This window comes from Heterodontus francisci, chromosome 6, assembly GCF_036365525.1.
Source record: "Heterodontus francisci isolate sHetFra1 chromosome 6, sHetFra1.hap1, whole genome shotgun sequence".
Lineage (NCBI taxonomy): Eukaryota > Metazoa > Chordata > Chondrichthyes > Heterodontiformes > Heterodontidae > Heterodontus > Heterodontus francisci.
In genome coordinates this window covers 27,749,033-27,775,026 of record NC_090376.1, presented here as the reverse complement: position 1 = coordinate 27,775,026, position 25,994 = coordinate 27,749,033, and the positions used below count along the sequence as shown (strand labels likewise).

General features: G+C 43.3%; 1 protein-coding gene across 3 annotated transcripts in view; it reads left to right on the top strand.

Moving 5' to 3' along the window:
• relt (RELT TNF receptor) overlaps positions 1 to 25,994 on the top strand; it is a 91,591-nt gene that overhangs the window by 40,899 nt on the left and 24,698 nt on the right. For 2 of the 3 annotated variants that reach the window (XM_068033378.1, XM_068033380.1), the window contains 3 exons: positions 4,803 to 5,057; positions 20,123 to 20,209; positions 22,954 to 23,056. In XM_068033378.1, coding sequence (XP_067889479.1) covers positions 4,803 to 5,057; positions 20,123 to 20,209; positions 22,954 to 23,056 — 445 coding nt within the window. The remainder of the gene's footprint in view (positions 1 to 4,802; positions 5,058 to 20,122; positions 20,210 to 22,953; positions 23,057 to 25,994) is intronic. The other variant, XM_068033381.1, reaches the window with a different exon arrangement.

Sequence of the window (25,994 nt, the reverse complement as noted above, 5' to 3'; positions counted from 1 at the left end):
TCTTGGAAGTTTTGCCTGTGGTTTCACCCTCAGTGCAGTATATTTGGGAGAGACTGTACATAAATTATACGAGGTATGTTGAAAGGAGGAGCCTCAGTTGCCAAATGGTCTTCTCCCATTTTAGTTTCTTCATATTGTCTAATGGAAAGGCAGTTGAGTTTTGCTGGGTTGCCCCCACATGCTTCCTAGTGGTGTGCTGTCGAGTAGAGCATTAGTGGAGGAACCGAAAGGAAAGGATAAAAAAAAAAATTCAATTCAGAGAAACTAAAAGCCAATTTAGTTACATTAAAATTCTGGGGCCCATAGATAATAGAGAATCTTTCATTTGCCATTCCTTGCTAATTTCCTTCCCATCTGAAGATGTTGACTTCTTGCTAGGGTGCAGTTTCATGAGCACTAAACTGCCTTCTGTTCCTTGTTCAAGTACCTGATCTTCATTATTGGTGATTTTTCCTTTTTTGAGATGATCCAAGTTCCCTCCTGCTCTCCTAGCCGAGATCAGCCTACTCAAACAAATGAGTTTTCTAATCTGTACGGTTCACCTATTCACTGGATAAACATGCTGAGCTTTTGAGAGGGGCTTGGTCTTTTATCTTTCTCCTCTTATGGCAATTAGAACTCCGGAACAAAGGATTAGGACATCTGCGATAAAAAGCCACCGTGAGGGCCTAGAGACATGATCCCAAAATAACTTGACACGCCACATTGTGGAGCAGCACAGCAGCTGTCGCTTTGCATTTCTATTCACTGGCTTGGCACAACTGGACTGAGTATCTAATGATCCAAGCATTGAAGGACACGGTGTCCTGATCTGACTACACACAACAAAAGACCTTCAATTCCTTCCTCCCATCCTGTGTAACGTGCAACCAAAGAACCTTGTCAGATTCTATCAGTGCATTACAGATATTTCAAACATTTACACCTCTATCGGATTGTTCTTTTATTTAAACAGTCCGTTGTGTCAGCACTTGGCACATCTATGAGAAGAACGATCTTTACCTGTCTAACTTAGTGTGGATTTGTTCCCAATCCTTATGAGTAAAAGGTGAAAAGACTTTTGCTTTTTATATAGAGGAATATTGACTATACATACAGCTCAATGTGGGGGAGTAAAACAAGCTTTCAACGCATTGATCATTGTTCTGAGGTGAAGCAAACCAAGGCAACTCTCGTGGAACTTCTGTTGCTGGTAACAGTGGCCTGAACATACTGATGTCCCACACTTGGCTGCCAACAATGCACCCCAAAAGGTGTGCACCCAGACCACTATCTTTAGAGACTGATTGTGGGCCATCTTTTAAATATATTTTAAAATTTCCATTGAGTCTGCAATATTATAATGTATAGGGATAATCCATGGCTCTCACTTCCTGCTTGACCACCAGTGTCTCATAGTCTACTACCCCCCCCCTCCCCCCACAAAAGTCTTAATTCTAGCTCATCTCCATGGAGGAACCGTCGGGTTTCTCGCCCACTTGTCGAGCGCCAATCAAATAAAAAGAGCCCCGCCTACCATCATCCAAAATGACACAAGCGAACCTCTGCACCTCTCGGTGCTCCTTTAAGTCCTATTGTCTCCTCCTTTTGGTTAGGTGTCAATTTTTTTTGTCCAATTACACTCCTGTTAAGGGCCTTGGGAAGTTTTTTACTGTGTTAAAGGGTGCTATATAAATTAAAGTTGTTGCTGTATAAAGACAATTTTAATGATCCTTTCTAGGTGCATATTAAACCATGCGGATTATATAATTAACTTGTATGAATAGTGAGGTCAAAAGTATTTCCCTGTGTTCTCTAGATTACCTGTGTAACCACAGTCACTCTAAGACCAAGCAATCCATTGCCTAAAGAGCTTTGCAGTGTTTCAAAGATGTGATGCAGTGTGATGTATAAATACAAGTATTGCTTTGGATTCTGTTGGTTACTAGAGGATTATGAGGGTAGTGCTACAAAGAGGATAAGTGGATAGAGGAAATCTGTTTTGAAGGGAAATCAAGATTTTAAAACCTGAACAGTATTGGGGCAACTATCATTCACATTGGATTAAAGAGAAGCTGGTACACTGGTGTTGGGTAGCTGCAGTTATTTGAGTACCATCATGTTCTCCATCAGTTGGTAGGATATGTGTACTACTACTTTATTCGTTCATGGGACGTGGGAGTCGCTGGCAAAGTTAATTTTTATTGCCTATCTCGAATTGTCCTTGAGAAGGTGGTGGTGAGCCACCTCCTTGAACAGCTGCAGTCCATCTGGTGTAGGTATTCCCACAGTGCTGTGAAGGAAGGAAATTGCAGGATTTTGACCCAGTAACAGTTAAGGAACGGTGATATAGTTCCAAGTCAGGATGGTGTGTGACTCTGAGGGGAACTTCCAGATGTTCCTGTGCGTCTGCTGCCCTTGTCCTTCTAGGTGGTAGAGGTTGTGGATTTGGAAGGTGCTGTGATTTATGATCCCTCTCTGGTGGGTTCATTAATTAGGCTGCAGTGTTTTAGGAAGAGGTTGCAGAAAGGCAGGTAGTTTCGTGACTATTTTACCTGGATTAATAATCCAGAGAATGTGAGTTCAAATCCTATCACTGCAGAGAATTTGAATCCAGCTTTTTGTTTGATGTCATAAACTATGAAAGGGCCATCAGACTCAAATTGTTAACCTACATTCCTCTCTCCAAACATGCTGCTGGCCTGCTGAATGTTTCCAGCATTTTCTGTTTTTATTTCCAAAATCTGCAATATTTTTTATTTTGCGATCTTGCTCTTTGTTGTGCTTGGGGAACATTAGGTTCCCTTCTTCAGTGCAGTGAAGTGAAATGGAGGCATAGACCCATTATGCTAGGTCTCTGCCTTCGTTATGCTGCCTGGGGATTTCCTGGGCTTCACCCTAGTACCTAGTTCTGTGGCTACAGTAGGCATAGGCCCATTATTGGCAACAAAAATGTTGGTAGTGGGGCTTGTACTACCACTGTGTTGGTTCTGGAAGCATCTTGACAATGGAAGATGGCAGTATGTATATTGGATTTTCCCCTTAGTTTATCTTCAGGCCTCAAGGCCCTCTGACTGCCGATCACCATTAGCAACCAGAAGGCCTTAATACTGGAAGTTGCAGGTGTCCTTTTGTGAAATCCCTCCTCCTCCCCATTCCTAGTGTAAGGCTCTGTACAGATAGATATACCAGGAAATTGGGATGCTTTAATTTCACAACAAGTGCTGAATACCTCCAATGGTGGGGTGGGGGGGTTGCAAGCGAATATTATTACCTCTACCTCTTGTCTGTCCTCTCAGCTGAAGGTGGTCCTTCGCTTGGACAAATGAGAGGAAAGTTATGAGATAATGCTACTGAATCATTCTCTACAATGTTATCTCCTTGGAACCATTGGACAGCATGTCTTTTCTTTTAGCTAGCCCAAGTGATGTTTTCATTCCCATTGAGAACCTACCTTACATGCCATGTAATGTGTACGATGGCCAAAAATAATAGCTGACTACTCTATTCTGATAAATCTTTCCACATGAGTCATCAACACGGCTGCAATCTTCAGCACTATGATGCAAACTGCGCAAAACATAGGTTAGAGACCATCCTTCGCATTTACTAGCAGTAAATGCACGTGAGGATGTGATGCAGGTTTTCGCTTGTTTGTACCGCGTCGCTCTGTTCCTTATTTATAGAGTAATTAGAATTAATTTCAATCTGTCATGTGATCTCTTAGACTTGGCAGGTTCTGCAGTGCATTTACTGAACCACCTTATCTATCTGGTAAATTAAACATTGATCCAAATCCAACTAATGACAGACATTTGTAGTAATATTTTGAGAGCAATTGCTTGAAAAGGGACAAGTAACTCCCCTAATTGCTACATGTAGAAGCACTAGGTCGAGTGGAACAAAGCCATTCAAACCATAGACTTGGAATATGTTTGCCCAAATACGGTCTTGCAGAGGACAGGAATACATCATCCATCATCCAACATCCAACATTTCCTATAATTTGAACCATAGCAACACTGGGTGATTAAATGATAAAGTTTTTTGTGCATAAGATAATCTAATAAAGTTCCATGCACAAACTTATTGGACTAGATTTTCTCTGTGGGCTTCTGAACCCTGGTGTCAGGCTCAAATGGGGGTCATAAGCCCAAACTCTGTGGGAAAGTCACTCAATGATTTTCCCTGGGGCAGCTAATTAATGGCCAGAGGGTGAGCTTACTGTTCAATTAAGGAAAGCAGGCAGGCAGGCTCTCAAAGCTGGAGGGCCAATCAGAGGCCTTCCAGCTTGAAAGCAGCAGCAGGCTGTGTTGGCAGGTAAGTGAGGGACAGAGCGCTTCAAGATGGAGGTGCCCTCTCTCCAACTTCTTCAAAATTTAAATTAAAAATGGTCTTTGCAGTCAGGCCACCACTGTGGGGGTGGAGTGTGAGGAATCCCTCCACAGGGCAGTCTGTGGCGGCTGCTGCAACCAGACAGGTAGGGAGGGCCTCTAAGCCTACCTGGAGCACTGGCCCTCAGTCTGTCGCTAGGAGGCCACTTCCAGGCGGCTATCTGGGCCCATCACTTCTGCGAATCTGTAGGCAGACTGGAAAATCCAGTTGGCCTGCTTCAATTGGCCTTGAGTGCCTGCTAACTAGTTTAATTGGCTACCCGCCGCGTGCGGGTGGGTACCCCTTCTGTTGCCCAACCCCCCCCATCCCAATCTTTATTGCCTGCTTACCTCCATTCCTGGTCCCTGTGGGGGCTAAAATCCAGCCCATTATCTCGATGTGTGCAGCAAGATAAAATCCGCACTTAAAAATATTTTTGCTTCTGCTAGGTGTTTATTCCCGACTTTTGCGTGTGGCGAGGGACATCCAGACTGCTCGTCAAGTGAATGTCTCAAAGTCTTCCAACGATAGCAAGGAGGGGCCACAAGAGGAAAAGCACACTGAATATGCTGTGTTTGCATTAGTGCCAGTCTTCTGCATTGTAGGATTGCTTGGAATTCTTCTCTGCAACTTCCTGAAGAAGAAGGGATACCGCTGCACCTCGGAAAAAGAAGCTGCTGAGGAGAGCTCCACGGAGAAACTTGGTAAATAAAATCTGCAGTGTAGCTTTTGTTTGTACTACATTTACTTTGATCTCACATTGACTGTGGTAGATTCATGAGCATAGACCTTCACTGACGCTGCACCTATTTTGTAGCTATAAAATGGGAACCAAAGCATCCAGTATAATTGGTGCCGTGTGAACGTGCATTCCGCAGCAGGAGAGCGCAGCCATATTGGGATGGGCATCAAAAGAAGTGTTCAAGGCCACTTATTTGCATGCACAAAATTAGTAATGCCTGTTTGATGCCTTGTTTTACTAAATTGGTTTTCTGAGCACCAGTTACGTTCAAGAAAACCAGGTCTGCATGCAGTCTACCCGTAAACGAGACTTGTAGTCCAATGTCGGGTAGGTTTTGGGCCTATCCATTCCAGTGTAGGGATAGTTTGCTGTGTTTCGTTAATGCTTGCAGGTCGACACAAGTTGATTTCCAGGCCATGATATCTGTTGAAAAATTCAACAATGGGGTGACGTTTCTGTTTTCATTTAATGTGGCGTTCCACCAGTTTTTACTACTTCAACTTTTTCCACCAAATTTCATCCCTTCCCCTTCCATATTTTCGTCTGGGGGAAAAAAAAACCTTTTTGTTGGAGTGAAATTCTTTGGCTTTGTTTTAACTACATCAGAGGCGCTATATAAATGCAAATTGTTGAGGGTGTCTGAGTAAAACAGTGTCACTGTTGGAATCAGTAATGGTAAAATTGCCTACTTTTTAAAAAAAAAACCTCAGCGCTACAGTTGGCACTCAAGGTGGGAATAATCCCAGTGTTCCCATATTTTGTTCTGACTTTTCCCTGTAGATTGCATTTCTTTCCTGGATCTCTTCTGCATTTTGATTAAACTTTCTCCTGTGTATCTTGGGTTGTGTGCACCAACCACAATGAACAATGAAACTGTCTCCAGAGTTTTCACAGGTCACTAATTTAATCTTTGGTTACTGCCTTGTTTACTCTCTTTACTTCTGGCCGTTCTCTTTTGAGATTCTTCTCTTTTTATTCTGTTTCTCTTTTCTTCCTTCTCTGCTGTTACTTCGTGTACTTTTCATTATCCTACCAATTACACCTCATAACTGCTGACCTTTAGCGATCTGAACCCGAGCATTTTTTTCCCTTTTGATTTAGGCCACCTGTTGCACTGAGGCCAATTATACAGCAGTCCCCTGTTGACTAAGATCAGCTAACCCAGCAGGGACCAAGTATCGATCTTGGCGCTTTGCTGTTCTGTTAGCTCACAACCCCAACTAGTCATTTATTTACCCACTGTGCCAATAGGGAGCCCTTAGTGAGGCTCTTTCTAATGCACGCAAAGAAAACCTCCACTTGAGTGAATTTTCTAGTAATGGACTTTACGGTTGTAGTGCAATTTACAAGCTAGGGACATTTACAGTATTTACACTTCTGTGGTTTAATTGCACCTGTGCACTAATGTTATTCCAATGGTTCACATTCACGTAACTGCACTATTTTAATGCTGTCATTAAGCTACTTATTTTAAAAGGCTGCATTAAAATCGTGTAGTCAGAAATTGAAGGTAAATGCAATGTGCTTAAGAATAGCTCAAAATTGACCTTGCTGGTGAGGAAACATTGGTGAGCAGTAACGTATAAAAATACCATTTTGAAAAGCTATTTCTGTTTTAAATCATTATTGAAGTTCAAACACAGGATGTTGGAAATGCATGGCCCGTCAGTTAGCTTCTGTATAGAGAAAAGACACGATAATGTTTTGGGTATATACCTTCCATTAGAACTGAAAACTAAAAGGTAAGCAAGCAATTTTTAAAGATTAGAGTGAGGTTAGTAGAGATTTGTTTACACAGAAGGTTGTTTGAATGCTTTGCCACAGGGAGTGGTTCAAGAATAGAACATTTAATCTTTTAAGGTAAAAGTGGCCCAATATTTGAAGCAGAGGAAGATTTTTTTTTTTAAAAAGGCAACGGAGAAGGAACAGGAGAGTGGAATTTATTTTTGGTCGCTCCAGCAAAGAACCACCACAGAATCAAATGGCCTTCTCTCTGCTGGCAACTTCCATGATTTTATAATTGATGAAAGGACACAGTACTTCATGGTTGTGTTCAATGGAAACATAACCAGCATGAGGCATCACCATTGGGAGAGGAATGGAGATGGGCAAGTCAAAATAAAAATCCATGAACTCCCAACACTCATTCCCAGTGCAAAATATTTCTTAAGGACACTACTATTGAGCTTTCATCAGGAAAAATTAACAATGCCAGGTGTATATACGCTGTACCACACCTGGGTGCACCCTGTTAGCCAACTATGATTTGGCAATGTAGTTGTTACCAGAATGGCAAGTCTGTGTCTCAGTTATGGGCCCTCCTTCCCTGTCACTGATGCCTACATTGGGCTGGATCTTGTTCTCCTGCTGCCAGGAAGATCGGGACCGGCAATCCCAGTGCTGGCTTCCGTGGTGGGCCACTGCCGCTCCGATTTTCCGGCCACCCCCTCACCCCCGCCATGGAACCTGGCATTGGGAGGAGAACAAGATCTGGTCCATTGTGTGGTTGTCATTCCAGAGAAAACTGTTCCAGAAAGGATGGGTTTCGAAGTGGCTGGGTATGAGCAAGCAGCTTGGCAATAATTCAAAACCTTACCACCTGGATTAAATCATGATGAGGGCCCAGTTTAAATAATTGAATTACTTATTTTAATACTCTATCCATTGTAGTCTGTCTTTAAGACAGTATTGCGTGTAGACTTGATCTACCTAATTTAGGGAAGAGATAATTTCGTTCGAAATGGAAGCAGTGTAAACATTCTGTGATAGTTGATTTACTTAAAGAGAAAAAAGGGGAGTACTTATGATTCACTGACTTTGTTATAAAGAACAAAATGATATGCTTGCTAAATTGTTTTTTGGCGATGTTATTAGTGGTGTGGAAATGCTGTTTTCAAAAATGAAAGCTAATAACACACACAAAAGATACAATTGAAAAGCAGTCCTGCATTAAGGCCTATGATCAAGGCCACTGCTTCAAAGCAACCGAATAATTACATTTGTTTTGGGATCACATTCCGTTTATATTTTTCTGTGCAAACTGAAACCCAGTGGCTTCCTGTACGTGGATGCTTGTTTCACTGCAAGTCAGCTTTTGCAGCTCCCTGCTCATTTGGGATCCTGGGAAGCAGCTGATTCAGGACCAGGTTTTAAATTCTTTGTGACCCGCTCACTTTTGTATTGTTAATTTTTTTTGCTGGTTTGATTTTTTTTTTTTGCTTCCGGCTGTGCTGCCACCCACTTCAGCTCTTGTCTGTGTGCGAGATTGAAGGATGAGAGGTAGACCCTCACCCTGCTGTGAGTCTGAGAGTGAACTCCAGCAGTGGAGGGCTCACTCTGTAAGCTCAGCTTCTGGTACCACTTGGCTCGATGGAACAGTGTCCCACAATACTGCCCTAATGCTGTGAGACTGTGGTATGCAAGCCTGGAAAGGTAGTAGTGCCATGAGAAGATGCCAGAGGAAACATCAAGCTTTCATTCATATAGTGTGCAGACACACAGAGGACACAGGTTGCATGTGAGTGGCAAAAGGGCAGGAGACGATATGAGGAAACCTTTTTTTTTTACACAGCAAGTTATCAGGAAATGCACTGCCTGAAAGGATGGTGAAAGTAGATTCAATAGTAATGTTCAAAAGGGAATTGACTAAATATTTAATGGGAGAAAAATTACCAGGCTATAAAGAAAGAGGAGGGGAGCGTAATTAATAGGATAGCTCTATCAAAGCACTGACACAGGCACGATGGGCTGAATGGCCTCCCGTGCAGAATCATACTATGATTCTATGACCTTCATTACTACTACAACAGCATTAATCTTTGCCAATATATGGAAAATCAATTGTGCAACTGCAAAAGAAAGGGGCTGAGTATTTTGAACGGTGAATGTGTCCGACAGTGTTGTAGGGGAATTTTAAGCATTTACAGCAATTTAGTCCAGGAAGCAACAAACCAGATAGCTCTCTGCTGCTCTCCTGCTGCTTTTGAGTCCCTGTTGTTCAAGGTTTCTACTGCAGGTTGAAAGTGTGGAGTTTTTCAATACACTGGACCATGCAAGAAGCTCAGCTATCAGCTTTGGCTTGGTGGTAACGTTCTTATGTTTGACTTGGGGGTTTGTGGGTTCAAGCTGCACTTCAGTTCTACACAGTGGGAGATGCTGTCATTCAGATGAGACATTATTGAGGAGTTGTCTGCCTTCTCAGATGAAAGATACCGCAGTACTATTCGAAGAAGTGCAGGGGAGTTCTCCTGATATCCTGGAGAGTATTTATCGACATTATCAAATTATCTGGTCATTTATCTCATTGCTTTTTTTGGGACATTGCTATGTACAAATTGACTGGCATGCTTCCCTGCATGACAACAGTGATCGCTATAGATGGAACTAAGAATATTATCCTAATTGGAAACCGATTGTGCAGCAAATCTAAAGCTACCTGTATGGACACCTTTGCTTCTCGTGAGTGTCTCAGAATTAGCTCCTCATGGCTTTCTGATTAATGACTCCAGCTATTCAAGGAAAGTTGAGTGGGGGGGCGGGTGCAGCAATGCTGTCAGAAACAGAATATTGTTGTTCCATTTGAAAATGCTTCTCTCTTCCCTCAGTTATTGCACTGCGTTGTTGGTAATGGTCACGTGCTGACAGTGGACTGGAGGCCCCAGTCATTCTATGGGTGGGGAAGAAGGTGTTACTTGTTTTTGATCTTTGTGTGTTGTGGTAGGAATGCTACCACCATCCATTGACGGTTGCTGCAGCATGGTCGACAGGACTGCATAGATGCAGTTTCTTTACTTGTCATTTGAAGTGGAGCATACCCGCTGACTCTCATTTGCCAAGCCCAGGAAAACTCTTGCTGAATTGGTCCGTCGTGCATAATAACTCTTCCTGTCTGTGCACTCACTGAAACGCTGTGCACATGCAGAAGTGACAAGTGGGTTCTTTCACAGGGTGATTTCAGATCTTCAAAGCCAAACATTTGGGGCACCATGCAAACCAGAAACGCTCTGTTTTTAAAAAAAAAATGAGTTGGCAGTTGTGCTCACTGTAGGTCTCCCTTCAGTAAAACTGTCCTTGAAATTATCAGAGGATCAACCCTCTGCCCCATGGAATAACTCCACTGCAAACTGTGCCAGTGGCTGCCCTACATTCTTTGTAGCACACGGCCTGCAGTGGTGTTAATCTGCCATCTTGCTTGCATAATAGACACCAAAAATAACTGTGGTAATTAGATAGTTAGAGTTTAAAGTGTTTGCTTAAAGAGCCCTCATCTGCACCATTTAAAGGCATGTTGTTGAGCTGGACAGTTGAATGGAATGTAGAGAGTGTAGACCTGTGACACATAATAGTTTAGTGCTGAATCTAGAGAGCATCATCTTCCCCTGTGGCAGCCTACTAATTAATAGAGAATAATGAATAGTTGGAATTGTTTACCGAGCAGTAGTTTCATTGATGGAAGCTACAAACGGAGACAAAAGCATTGCACGCTGATATTAAATTGCATGCTTAACCAGTTCCAGCTATCTTTTTTTTTCTGTTCTAATTAAAACTTTGAATTTTACGTTGGAAGTTATAATTCAGTTTTATTTCCTGCTTTCCCACTGTAACTGCAGTGGAAGAGAGGTGCGTGTTGACATCAGGGATATTTCCTCTATTGCAGAGGTAGCTTTGTAAATCTGTTTACTTGTTGCTGTGTTTCCTGAATGCATGCCACATCACTGCAGCCTGTTGATCTGGTAGACAGTTAAACCTCCCATTAGTATGTTGTTACAATCTTCCTGCCACATTTAGCATCTGTTCAGCTTTTTCCTGGTCTGGTCTGTTGGAGTGTTCCATTCGAAAAGGCTCCAAGAGTAGCAAATTAACTGGACTGTTTGTTTATGTCTGGCTTTCTGACAAAATGAATCCCTGTAGAGGGGAAAGGAAGGTTGAAGTTAGAGTTCTTTGTTTAAAATAATCCTTCCTTACCAGAGTGCATACTCTGCCCACATATTCCTTGAATTATTTTCACCCCTCCAAGGGTGCCTCCATTTTGAGGCGACCACGCGTTCTCCTGCCTGCCTCAGCAGCGCCCACCTCTCTCTCAGTGGGGTTGCTGAGGCTCCAGAGCTACCAGCCCTGAGATTGGGCTGGCAGCATTGGGAGCCCCCCTGCCATCTTTAATTGGATGGTGAGCTCGAAGGTGGTCAATTAGGGGCTGCCTCCAGGAAAATAGCTCCCCTTATCAGGCTCACAGCAAGTGTGGGCTCAGTACCCCTATTTAGTCCTATTGTCAGTGGTTTATTCATTCCATCTTCGCTGCCTCCGGAGAATACTTGGCATCAGGTGGCGGGACCGTATCTCCAACACAGAAGTCCTCGAGGCGGCCAACATCCCCACTTATACACACTACTGAGTCAGCGGCGCTTGAGATGGCTTGGCCATGTGAGCCGCATGGAAGATGGCAGGATCCCCAAGGACACATTGTACAGCGAGCTCGCCACTGGTATCAGACCCACCGGCCGTCCATGTCTCCGCTTTAAAGACGTCAGCAAACGCGACATGAAGTCCTGTGACATTGATCACAAGTCGTGGGAGTCAGTTTCCAGCGTTCGCCAGAGCTGGCGGGCAGCCATAAAGGCGGGGCTAAAGTGTGGCGAGTCGAAGAGACTTGGCAGTTGGCAGGAAAAAAGACAGAGGCGCAAGGGGAGAGCCAACTGTGTAACAGCCCCGACAAGCAAATTTTTCTGCAGCACCTGTGGAAGAGCCTGTCACTCTAGAATTGGCCTTTATAGCCACTCCAGGCGCTGCTCTACACACCACTGACCACCTCCAGGCGCTTACCCATTGTCTCTCGAGATAAGGAGGCCAAAGAAGAGTATTCATGGTAAATAGGAGATTTGAATCCTATTGAGATTGGGTGCCTTTTATAATTAAAATGTCTCCTCAGCAAATATAAGTTATTACTAAGTAAGGTCTTAAATTGGAAAAAACTGGAAGGAGCACTGTACTTCATTTTATTAATATAGAGGGCCAAATTTCTCATGCCCACATTTCTCTAACTTTTTAAAATTTTATATTTCTTTCCCTCGGTAGTGAAAGGGTGGGAGATTATTTACTAAGTTTAAAAATTCCAATCGGACAACTCTGCTCTTCGTGTCCATGGAGCCCTAGTCCCTAGTATGTCATTAGATTTTATGAAATGAAAGTTTTCTTTTTTTTTAAAAAAAGGAGGAAACTTCCTTTAAATTTGTTTGCATGAGTTCTCTGCCCTGCTTCAATGTCACTGCAATGCTGGATACCAGGAACCACCAACAGAAACAACTTGCATTTATATAACATCCCAAGGCACTTCAGACATGTGTAAGGAGCAAATGAAGACTGATCCAAAGCAGGAGCTATCATGTGGAGTGACCAAAAGCTTGGTCAATGAGGTGCATTTTTAGGAGGGTCTTAAAAGATGTGAGAGGTTGTCAAGAAAACCCTATACGCCAAATGAGAAATATTAATTTCATCGGCTGGAAACTTGTATTAGACTTTTAATGGAGAAATTCTTGCAGTTAACTTTAAACAAAAAACTAGCAGCCAAGATGGCCATCGCAATTTGCATCTGAAATACCAGGAGATAGAACTGGAGACAAAAGTCTAACGAAGCCCAGCCAGACCAATGCTTTGGCTAACTAAGTAGAATATCCAGATCATCCTTGTTAGCGGGACACTCAGTCATCCCGAGGTATTCATAAACGGCGACGTCCCTTTAGTGGGTAAACACTGACACGACCACCTGAGAGTTTTTGGGTTTTAGACTTTGGACCTCATTTAAAAACAAAGGGGATTGAGAGAATCATGTGACTGTCCATGTCTGAAAAAACTGGGAGTTTTGTTACACATAGAAGAGACAGGCAGTAACTGAGCGTGTGCAGCAGCTCTGTCTCTCTCTGTCTCTCTCTCTCTTAATTGCCAAAGGAGAGGCCAAAGTCATGGAATAGACATTTTGGAAGGCTGTTTGTACATTTAAAGAAGTTGACAAAGAGTTTTATTTTGAGGCGTTTAGGGACAATGTAGCTTAGCAAGGACAAGGTGATGAGAGAGCAGGACTTGCTGCAGGATAGAGTTTTGGCAGTCTGAAAGTGTCCACTTGATATGGCAAATGATCAAGGCCAATGAAAGCCAGAAGAATCTACTAATCACTATAGTGTCCTGTCTATAACTGTTTAGAGAATAATCCGTAGTGCAGTGACAGAGGTCCAGAGAAACCCTTGGTAAATCTCTCCCCACAGAAAAATCAGTTGACAAAATGGTAAGGTTTAAAGGGTTATTTTGTTTTTTGTTATCTAACACGTAAAATTCAGACGTGTTACATTTGTGTATAGACTTCAAAGCTAACACCTATCCTGTGAGTCAAGCTGCAGTATTTGTAAATCTTGCAGTAGCAACAGTGAAAGTTACCAGGAATCTCATTACAGGACCCACAGAGTGCTTGACCTCGGATCACTTCTCCTTTTGATGCCATTTCTGGGAACATCACTTGCACGTCACTGCTGAGGCTTTTTGCTGCTTAATCTCTGGCAGTTGTGACAGAAATTACGCATGCCAAATGAAAAATATTAGTTTCGTCGTATGAAACTGAGCACTTTTTTACTGAACATTACAAATAACTTTTAAAAAGCCGAACAGAACAGCTAAAGATGGCCACGCACAATTTGAATATGAGCAGCCAAAGGCCGGCTGGGAGACTGAGGTAAATTACCCAGTCTAGCTGGAACAATGGGGGTGTGCTCTGATTCCATTAATGAGAATGGTTTTGTCAATAGTAGTGATCAAAAGCCATCGACACCCTTTGACTTTGAAAGAGCCAACTTTCCCCTGCCCCACCACCACCAAGTATGTCTGAAGAATTTCAAACAACCTTCCAGAGACTTCTGGTTTCAAACGAAGAGGTGGTCACATGACATACCTGCTGGTGTAGCTCTGAATTGTGCCTCCAAAGAAAGGAAGAGACTGTAACTGAACTCCAAGAGAAAAGCACCTCTCTCTGTCTCCCTCTCCAGCAAAGTCCCAGGGGAATCTCAGCTGCAGCAAAACCTCAAGATTACAGAACCTTACAGACAACAGTCAAGAAGAAGGATACAGCTGCCCTTCAGCCTCCCAGAACCAGAGAAGCAAGCCTGAATTGTGCACGTGACCCCAGCAAGCACTTCAAGACTCCTCCTTCAACAAAGGACATTGAAACTCTATTTGAATTCCACTTATTACAGACTTTACTTCAACCTCCCAACTCTACTTTTCCCCTCTGTGTATCTACTTGTGTGTGTTTGCCTCTCGTATGAATGTGAGCATGGATGCCTCATGTATTTTAGTAATTTCAAATGATTTAGAGTGATAAGGTTAATAAACTTGCATCTTTCTTGTTTAAACTCAAGAAAACCTGTCTGGTTCATTTGCAATTGTAATTAGAGCAACAGGAGCAAGTGTTCACTGAGTTGGTGAGTTAAACCACTGTGTTTAAAAGATAAACCCTATTGTGGCCAAACCAGAGAAGGGATGAAAGGGGAGCCTGAGACCTCTTCCTCTCCTGGTCGTAATGCAGTCTTAATCCAGGTTACACCACACAAGTTTTCACGGTTTAAAAAGAAATCATCAAATTCCCCAATTCTTCTGAGATTTACTTGAATGAGGTATGACCAGTTCAGTATCAGAAAACCAAATCCATGCCCAACTTTAAGAGTGACGTAATGTGGAAACTAATGCATTCTTAAGAGAAACAAAACTATACATTAACATATTTTGTCTTTGGTAATCCCTTGTGACTGGTTTTCAAAAATTACTCTGCTTGGTAAGACTAAGCTGCCTGTGTCCACAGGGTACTCTTTATAATGACAAAGTTCAACTCACCGTAGAATTCTTTCGAGAAAGTGACCTGAACATGTCATCAGGGAAAATTCATGAGGTGAAGAGGAGGGCTAATAAAGGTCTGGAAATGGGTGACCAGTTTTTTCAAGAAAACTGTTCTTAAAAATTAGGATGACTTAATCAGTACAGATCTACAGATTAGCGATCTGAAACAAGTTCAATTTAAGATTTTTTAAAAAATTGTTGTTTGGTTCTTTTGCAAAACGTAGTTTTCATGAAGTAAACATCCCAAAGTATGGGCTCATGAAGAGATTCCTTCAAGAATCTTCTCAGCACGTAAATTGGAAAACTGATTTTGGTCCAATCAAATCTACAAAAGCTTTAAGTGTGTAGAGGCACCACCTGGTGCAGTATGGACCCATTTCAAACCAGGAAAGTCCTGTACTCAATCCCTGGTCTGTACTGATCTTGGTCAGGATGATGATGGGAGCAGTAAAATTAGCCTTGTTGTCTCTGGCATAGGGAAAGGAAAAATTAGGCAATTTCTGAGTGCTGCTGAACAGTGTGATTACATGAATGTCAAGTGAAGACTGAGTCAGGCTCAACTGTAATGGTGTTCCTGGTGAGACAGCTCAATGCATTCATATGTAAAGAATGGCCATTTCGGCCTAGTTGGGAGGCTGTGGAAAATGGTGGCACTATGCCCGCGAATGCATCACCACCTTCAGGGGAGGAAGGATGAGAAAGTTAGGGGGATGACAAATTGCTACAGACTAACTGTGTTTTAAATTGACTTAATAAAAATTCAGGCTCTTCTGTTTTATAACGATTCTGACTAGATCCAAAGGTTTCAACATTGATTCAGCAAGTAATAGAAAGCACATGTATTTACCACATACCATAAAAGAAAGTTTTGAGTTCAGCCCCAGGCTATTCTTCTGCAATTCAGTGAGTTAATAGACATTAGGGCCCCAATGGTTCAGTTTGTAAATACATCATGCTGAGCTCACGCACTAGGAAGAACTATTTGACATTGGCTGGCAAGACAGTGAGGGTGATGCAAATCAGCTCAGCAGTCCTGGGCTAGAGAGGGAAAAAATATCAACCATGATTTCCGCTCCTGATAGTTGTCCAATGACTAAACCGTGTGTTGATGTAATATCTAGTAGCATGGTAAAACAACTTGCTGTCCAATTTCACACATGAACCATGGTCCCTTGGGCTGTTGGTAACCATTGAACTGTAGCTTACCAGCAGTCAGCATCTTTGAGAGAAGGTGAAAGATTTAGGCTAGAAGAATTTTTTTACACAAATATTGCCGTTGCCTCAATTTATCAATGAAGCAACGTTGCCAATGCAGTTTAAGAACATTTTACAATGTGATTTGGAAAAAGTGAAACCTGGGTCAGGATTTTCCCTGCAGGCTTTGGAAACCTGATGTCAGGGTCAAGTGGGGGTCAGAAGCCCGTACTGTGGAGGAAATAGTCACTCAGCAATGATTTTTCCATGAATTGGCCAATTAGTGGCTAGAGGGCAGGATCACTGCCCTCACCGGGTTCTTGAAGCTGAAGGGACAATAGGAGCGCCCCCCCACCCCCCCCCCACCACAGAAGCAGCAGGCTGCCTTTTTGTTTTAAAGTGAAAGAAAGGGTGCCTCAAGATGGTGGCGCCCTCTCTCCAACCTTTTTAAACTCTAAAATAAAAAAATTCCCTCAGCAGCCGGGCCACCATTGTGGAGGGGGAGCCTCTTTCTACAGGGTGGCCTATGGCTGCAACTGAAGCCAGGGCCTCAACGCCTACCTGGAGCACTGGCACCCTGGTCTGCCACTGGAGGCCACCTCCGGGCAGCTGGCCTAGTCCCCGATGCCTCGAGGGGGGCCTGGAGGACAACTGGAAAATTCCAGTCAGCTTCTGACAATAGGCCTTAACAGGCTTGTAGGTGGGAATCCCTGCTGCCCTCACCCCCACCCGCCCCTAATCTTGCCTCCCGTAAAATGGCCCAGGGAAGAATGGTACTGCCAGTCCTGACAATGGCGCAAAATTCCATGCCATCAGGGCCTAAAGTTTCAGCCCCTAGTATTAGTTCTGTCAAATCCCTATCTAGTACTTGCATAAACTTAAGATTTTCTTATGTAATGGAAAATCTAATGGAAGATAATTCTCTGTTTTGTACAGGGTCACAACAGAGCAAATAGAGTATTGACCCTCCAGGGTATTATGGCATTGCTGTCTCTGTGTAATGGGAAACTAAAAGCAGTGTGATGTCCTTGCCAAATACATTGGCCTCAGGTCACCTGAGTATAAAAGTAGTGAAAGGCTGCAGGATCCAACTATAATGGAGTACAATTTCGAAACCTGGTTAACAAAGAATATGGACGTGCCAACATTCAAAGGAGTTGTATGCAAAAGATTCTTTCCTCATTTTCTGAAACAATTGGGAAATGTCTTATTTTAGGTTCGTCCCAGGTTTTGGTGTATTTCAAAGCTATTTTTGGTTCAGAGTGGCAAGATGGCAATGCATTTTGGAGATCCATGGCATGGTGTGATGCATGTTGTTCACGTAGTGAGTTGCTAATTTCAGAAGACCCTCCGTGGATACGGTAGCCTAGTGATTATGCTACTGGACTAGTGACCCAGGAAGATTATGTTTAAATCCCACCATGGTACATTGTGAAACTGAACTCAATAACTTTAGTAAATTATGGTGTAACACCCGAAAAATGACTCTGAAAGCTGCTGGATTGCTATAAAAACCCAACTGTCTCACGAATGCCCTTCAGGAACTGCCACCCTGACCTGGCCTCTGACACCAGTTCCACACTGTATGGTTGTTACATTGCCCTCAGGGCAACTAGGGATGGGTAATAAATACTGACTTGTCTATTTTGCCTAAATCCCAAGATCAAATAGGAAATGGAATCCCAAGATTAGTCATGCCAATCTGTTTTCCTACACTTCAGTGACTGACCATAGAGAAGCAACACTTATTGCATCCTTAATGCTACTAAGGTACTGATCATCAGAGATGTGCTTAATTAATCCTCAGTAATATCCTTGTGTATGATCTATTCAGTTTCCCTATATCTGGTGCTTTTTTCTCCTGTCCTTGCCTGAAGTTACTTTTATTATGGTATGGTTCCATGGGCACCAGTAACCTATCTTGCGACAATGACCATTTGCAAATGTGTGCATTGACCATACATGTTGGTAAGTTATGTCACTGTGGAGACATCACAGCCAAGCCAGATTCTGTTCTCACCTTAAGTTCACATTTAGGGCACTTGCCATTCACTAGGTGGTGATTGAGGCAGGAACCCGTGTGGGTTTCATTTTTCCTCTTTAGCCTTGGGGTGCTAAGGTCAATTTTAGTGATTTTATTGTGGTTTTAAGTGTTACTTGTGGCTCAGTTGGTGGCACTCTTGCTTCTGAGTCAGGGAATTGTGGGTTCAAGTCCCACTTCAGCACAAAAATCAAGGCTGACACTCCAGTGCAGTCCTGAGGGAGTGCTGTGCTGTCTCAGGTGCTGTCTTTCGAATGAGCTGTTAAACTGAGGCCTTGTCAGCCCTCTCAGGCGGATGTAAAATATCCTATTTTGAAGAAGAGCAGGGGCGATCTCCCCAGTGTCCTGGCCAATATTTATCCTTCAATTAACATTAACAAAAACAGATTATCTGGTCATTATCATATTGCTGTTTGTGGGTGTTTGTAGTGTGCAAATTGACTGCCATGTTTCCTACATTACAACAGTGATGACACTTCAAAAGTACATCATTGTCTGTAAAGTGCTTTGGACCCCACTGTGGTCATGAAAGGTGCTATATAAAATGCAAGTCCTTTTTTCTTTTTGAGTCAGCACCAATTAGGAATTGAACAAGGGACCTTCTGGTCTCTGCGTTTAGTACTCCACTGATCAGTGTCTCTATCCACTGGGAAATCAGGGGAACGCATTACTAATCATAAATGTTTAGTGGCGAAATTACTGATCATTTGAGCTGTTGTAAAAGCAAACCACACTTTTCCTTTCTGTTAATGGGGACGGTGTTGTGTGAAAAGTACTTCTAAGGGGCAATTTTGCAAAACCACAGCATCAGTTCCAGAATTTGAGCCTGTAATGTTCTTGGCCTATCTCCAACCCACGGACCTGTCTAGCGAGACTCCATTTATTTAAGCAGGTTGTTACAATTGTAATATTTATTTCCATGCCCTCTTTCAGCTCATGGAACTTCTGCAATACTTCTTTCCAGCATCTACAAATTGTGGATATGATGCTAACTTAGCAGGAACTTGTTGCCATGACGCTTGCCTCCTGACCTTCATGGTTGAAATTCCAAACAAAGAATCACGTCTGGCTGTGGGACTATTCACCAAGGCCCGCACGGCCGCATCGCTCCTTAAAATATCTGACATGAAGGCACAATATTGTTGATTGGAACGCTGCACAGCTGCATTGATTAACTTCTCCCCTCAACACTTCATTTAGCTTTTAGCTATTTGAGCAGTGTGAAATGTTCATTGTTGCAGCTGTTTGCTGACATTGCTTGCTACAATATGCAGGAATGAATTTCCTGCATGTGGAATCCTTGTTGTCAAACAGCTTGTGTCCACCATTTTGACATTGTTTTGCTATTGACCACAAATGGACAAACTCTCCACTTTCAGTGGTCACAGGAAATAACCTTGGCTAGTCAAGAAAGGAAAGACTTGCATTTATATAGCACCTTTCATGACCTCAGGACATCCCAAAGCACTTTACAGCCAATAACTTACTTTTTAAAAAATAAGTTTAGTCACTGTTGTCAGGCTGTGAACACAGGCCCCGAAACACAAGGGACTTCATTTCTCGTCCAGACCAGAGGTGAAGTGAAAGTCTGCTGTAAATGGCCTCTGGGCCCCATAATGAGCATCGCTGCTCTCTTCATAATCTTAGCCACAAAAGGATGTGTGGGAGCATTTAGCCTGGACTGGGGAGGAAATAAAAAAAGAGATGAGTGAGTACTTTTGCACTCCTAGCAGACAGCCACACTCCAAGATATTTTTTGGGAAATCACAGATGTGCACCCACAGTTTCCCAATGCTGCAGATCAAAGAATCGCCCCTAGAAAGGCAGACAACAGGGAAGGCCCTATAATGAACAGGTAAGCTGCTGCTAAAAGTAGTTCAATTTTGCAAGAACTCTGTTCATTTTCTTCTCTCTTACAGCAGCTATTAATGGAGATCCCTTCGGATCCGATGAAACCAATGAAGACACCATCAGTGTCCTGGTGCGGCTGATCACCGAGAAGAAAGGTTGGCACACGATTATTTCATTCTTACCAATTCATGCCACCATGGAAGGCATGTGATATTTCTTATGTTAATTTTTAGAAGCTAGGAGTCAGCTAGTCAAGCCTGCTCCACCATTCAATAAGATCATGGCTCACCTACCTCACTCCACCTTGCCGAACCTTGGGAAATCTGGCAGTTAAAGGAAGGAGAGGACTGGTGGATCCAGGAGGTAAATGCCTTTCCACTTACCTGCTGGATCCAGCAGACCTGCCTTGCCAAACCCTGGTGATTGGCATCCCCTCTGCCCAGCCTCCAATCACTCAGACCTTTGCGGGTTGGAGCTTGGACCTACCTATTCTCCAGTGTTCCCTGCCCAACTAGAAGCCAATCCTGTCAATCAGACTGATTTCCGGATGGGGTGCCTGTCAATGACGTCATGCACACACTCTGTGTGGGGAAACCCCAATTTGCTCTTTGGGTTTCCTGTGCACTACCAGCCACCCCCACCCACCCCTACTCTCACCTCCTGCCCCCTCCCACCACCGACCCTTCCGATCTTGGCAGGTCAAAAGATTAAAATTCCTATACGGTCCAAGCCCAGAAGGCAGCAACTGTGTCTCTAAACCAACGTTCTTTCTCACAATGTTGCCTTTGAGCAGCACTGCACCTCTGAGTTCCCTGCTGATGGTCAACAGACAAAAGAGAGGTCATGCACTTGGTGCAAGAGTGAGGTGCAAGGGGCAGCAAGGTGCTCCTTTCTTGAAGAGTCCATCTCCTCTTGCTCAGACTTTGTCACAGTGACCCTCAGGCATGGATCTGAGGAGGCAAGTCTGTTAATTTTTGCTGTTTTTTTTCTTTAATTGTTAGTGTTGTTATTTATTGGAATTTATAGCCTGGATTTTACGGTGGTAATGGAGGCAAAGCTGTAGGCGTTTGCCATCATTACACTGGTGACTGTACCAGTTGGCACCAGTGTGCTTCACCGTAAAAGGTCTGAGAGGGATGTAATAATTATCACATTGCCTTTTCCGTGTTCTGTCCTGGATCCCAGTGCTCAGGGAAACACGATAAAGATTATTTTGCTCAGAGAGCTTTTAAGCATCACAAGCCAGATGCTTATGTGACACATTGGGCAGAACTTCCCCGGCCCCCTTAGAGACAGCCTCAATGGAGGCGACCTCCTTTCAGTAGGCTGGGAGGCCATTGAAGCTGGAGGCTGCATGCCCCGTTGACTGGCTCGCAGTGCCCACCTCCCGGTGGGGCTGCCGGAGCCCCAGAACTGCCGGCCCTGTGATTGGGTGTGTAGCATCGAGACCCCGCCCACCATCCTTCATAGAACGGTGAGCGCAGAGGCACCCAATCAGGAGGCTGCCTCTGGGAAAATAGCTTCCCCAGTCTGGCTGCCGGCAAGTGCGGGCTGGAGACCCCCATTTGGTTCCAACGTGGGGTCCCGAAGCCTGCGGGGAAAATCCAACCTCATGATTCTGACAACCATCAGTGTTGTGATTAAGGACGTGGAAGAGAGATGATGAAACCTTTGCTTGTTTATCTGCAAATAAAGATGTGCAACCTGTCTGGTAAGAATTTCTCCAGGTCACTATGTGTAGGAACATCATTAACATATTTATGAAATTGCACTTGTTCAGTATCCCAAACTGTATCTAAAAGAACATTTTAGAAAATGGAACAGAGGAAATTTTCAGTTCTTTTTTACAATGTTGCTACAAAAAGCAACCAGAGGAAAATTCCTCTACAATTATAAAACTGAACTCCCAGTAGTACTAGATGGAGGTTTAACTTTGTCCATTGTGTGCAGAACTTAAAGGTCCAAATGTTTCTGGATTCATTTGTGATTTAATACGTCAACTTCACGCACTTGTAGTAACATTCAGGGTATAGTTTCCTTTCCATTCATTTCTGTGGATGATTTTTAAGTGAAGTATAAAATAATGTAGTAAATCTATCTCTCAGTTGTGGCCCTAATCATCTGTCTTTGTCGTTGAGAAGCAACACGTTGGCTGGAATTTTACAGCACCCCCCAACCCAAAAATGGGCAAGTGGGGTTGCAGGGGGGGTGCCTTCCAGGCCCGCCCTCCCCAGTCCAATCAAGGCCCTTAAGTGGCCAATTAACTGCCATTTGCAAGCCTTCTCCTGCTGCCGCAGGTATTTTACCCTCGGCTGGCAGGCAAAGATAAAACCAGGCAGCTGCCTTGTGGGCTGAGGGGATGGGGGCCCTCTTGATCGGGCACCCTGTGCCCCATGGAGGGCTACCCTGAAGCCCCAACTGCTCCGAACGCACAACACTTCCCCCCCCCCCACCTCCCCCAAAACAACCTCCCCTTGCCTCGCCAAGGCCGGGCTGGTTTTCCCTGGCGAGGCCTTAAAAACCTACCTGAGTACCGGGGCCTTTCTCTTGCCTCTGATGGCTGGATGTAGTTCCATCAGTGGCCACTGCTTCCAATGGTGCTGCAGGGACTAAGAGCTGCTGGCCTGCTGATTGGCCGGCAGCTCCATTAGGCGGGACTTCCTGCCTCAATGAGTTGGAAGTCCTGCCTAAAACCAATTAAGGGCCTTGAGAGTGAAAAATCCTGGCCTGGCTTCCCAGACCCGGCGGAGGCAGACTCACCCAACTTTTCGGCCGGTGGGTGGGACCTCTTGCCCAACGTAAAATTCCGGCCATAAGGGGCCGCCTTCAATTGTCAGTAGAGTTAGTGTATGAATGCAGTTCATATGCAACTATGATTACATTCCTTTCGTTATGACAGAAAATGCTGCAGCCTTGGATGAGATGTTAAAGGAATATGAAAAGAAGGAAGGGATCACCAACAACAACATTGCACAGATCAGCAATAAGAATGTGGCAGAAAAGTAAGTTTTCTTTGACACACCTACTTTTAAAATCTGGGGCCATAAGGTCTGATTTTAACCTAACCCGCAGTGGGATCTGGAGAAAATTGGGTTGGACGCCTGCTTAGTGCCCCATTTGATTTTATGTCCTATTGAAGTCAGTGAAAGATAAAATTATACAATGCTTGACCTGAACCCACTCTGTTACCATCAGACAGATTAGATGAAAACTGGGGCAATAGGATTTTACAGCACAGTAAGAGGCCATTCATCCTATCACATCCGTGCTTGCTCTCGGCATGAGCTATCCACTTAATCCCAATCTCCTGCCCTTCCTAACCTTTTATATTCTTTTCCCTATATTTATCCACTTCCCTTTTAAGGGCTCCTATGGATTTTGTTGCCACCATTGTTTCTGATAGAACATTCTGGGGCTGATTCTCCTCCATGGGAGTAAGACTGCATGTCCTAGCAAACTTCTGCTTAAACAGATTCTCCCTTTGTTCTTTTGGTAAGTCTAAGAGTCATTAAGAACAGTCTTTCAGAGTAGTAATGTGCTCGAGTTGCAGAACCTCATTGGAATGGCCTTCCTGATGCTTATTTTGTCTTGTTCCAAATCAGTCTGAGGTTGTGGTTGTCTGTGCCATTTGCTATTGTGGATTGAATGACTAACACATTGTCCTCTTGGTCTCTGGGGCCTGGGTTCAAATCCAGCCTAGTCCAATGGGCTGAAAGTCTCAGTTGTCTCTGCTGACTGATACAAAGTGAGTTAATGAGCAGAAACCCACAACAAATAACAAAACAACCCTGAGAGACCTGAAGAATGGCTCATCTGAAAAAAAATGACACTGATGCATTCAGGAATGGTCTTGGGTTAAGGGACCCTAGAGGGAAGAACTCCAGCTATTTATTCCCAAAATCATAACCGTGTTCAAAATTTTGCTGTAAATAACAGTGAAAATCTTATGTTTCTGCAGAGTATCTAACCCTTGTTATACCAGACCTGGCAATACTTGATGCTCCCAATGAGTGTCTCAAATGGGAACACTTTTGATTTCCCACCACTAAGAGTGCATTGAGCACTCTATTTTTATTTTAAAAAAAGCTCTAGTGCACTGGTACCAACTGATCTGAAATGTACTGTTGTACTTCCCAGAATGCTGACCAAAATATATTTTTTAATGAAAGTGATCAGTGCAGTCCCTCAATGCTTTTCTGTTTAAGCACCATGCCTTGTGTTGCCATGGTGATGCAGCTCTTTAACAAGCTGCTTCTCAACTGTCCTATAAAGCATCAAATTGAAATGGAAACAGAAACAAAACCGTTGTTCTCAAGTTATGCATGACCTCGTGTTCCACACTGTGTTATGGAAGGTCCTTTTCTTTGTGTAACATTCAATGACCTAGCTGCCTCTCTGAGCTGTGCACTCGGTTCTTTATTACCTGAGGAGAACAACATCTGGGCGGGTTCCTTTTACAGGCTCCGAACCAATATGGGGTTCTGGTATTTGCTCCGCATTACTGATCTAGGTACGTTTTTACCCGTTGTGTTTCAGTTAACTGAATCAGGAGCAGTTCTGGCAAAATAAACGTTGCAGCCAACCAGCCCTTGTTTGTAATATAAGCAGATGAACTCTTGCCATGTTCATACAAAATTAACCATTTAAAATAAATGTTTAGTGTTTATCTTAAAATAGTGGATGGAGGAATGTCCTACAAACACATTACATGTTCATCTGCCTAAACAATCGTCAGGCTTCAAAGTCTTATCCAAGAGCTCTTCCTTTCCTGTAAAGTGACATTTGTAATAAATGATCTGTTTTCTCTATGTGCAGGTGCTGTTTATTATTTTATGCTGCCCACTTTTGAATGTGAGAATGCCCAGAACTTTTAAAATCCAGAATATAAAAGGAGTGTAGACTTTGTGTATAGAACGATCATTAGTAAAGTAAGAGGCTGCTCTGAATCTATTACAAATGCTGTTGTTTAAAAGTTGAATTGCAGAAAAGAAAGCTGCATCTTCACCTATAACTGCCCTGACAATTTGCAAGCTAAGATCCTCACTAGCTGTGCATAATAGTTCTGTAAAACTGGCTGATGATCAACTATGGTGACCTCAACTCCCCCCTCCCCCACACATCCTACTTATAAGCTGAATAATTTCATCCTGTCACACACTCAGCAAGAATCCTTAGACTCCATGTAAACAGACAAGAAAGCATCTGTTAGGCAACATTGAAACTTTAGCTCAATCTAAATTCAAGACAGAATGGGGGTGAATCAGCCATCCTGTTTGCTGAAATTTGTGATATCTTGCAAACAGCCATGAAATGTGTGAGCCGTTAAATTTTTTTTTTGATGGATTGTTTGATTTTTTTTTAACATGTATGTGCCTTTATTTTGAGCCAGCATAAAACCTCTCGAGCAGGGGAGGAGGTGACCATAAAGTCAGCAGCAACATTTTTAGTGTGATTGGTTATGTGTCCAATGATTAATCACACTAATCACACTAGTGACAAATATAAAAACTAGACAGATGGCTTCCTGTCCAAGTGTCTCTGGTGACCTTGGTGCAGAGCACAGGAGTGTGGGTTACTTGAAGAGAATGGAAAATTGTATCAGATGGCTAGCTGCCAGCCACCTGTATAGATTACTGGATGCAGACGCACTTGTTGTCTTAGGTGGAGCAGTGGGAACATGCAGCATTGATAGACTCCATTTCCACTCATTACGATTACTTATTGGGCCTTTCTAGATCATACAATGAAGGGTTTTGTGTGTGGTCATGTGTGTTGTAAAAAGTGTAGTGGCAAATTTATGGTGTCCGATTTGATTTAAAGCCGATATTCCCAATTTCCCTCTGTATCAGACAGCTGCAGTCGTTTATAACAGCATGCTGTGCATCTTGTAAATGCTTCCCTTTGTCTGAAAATTGACTTCAAATCCAAAACAAAATGGAT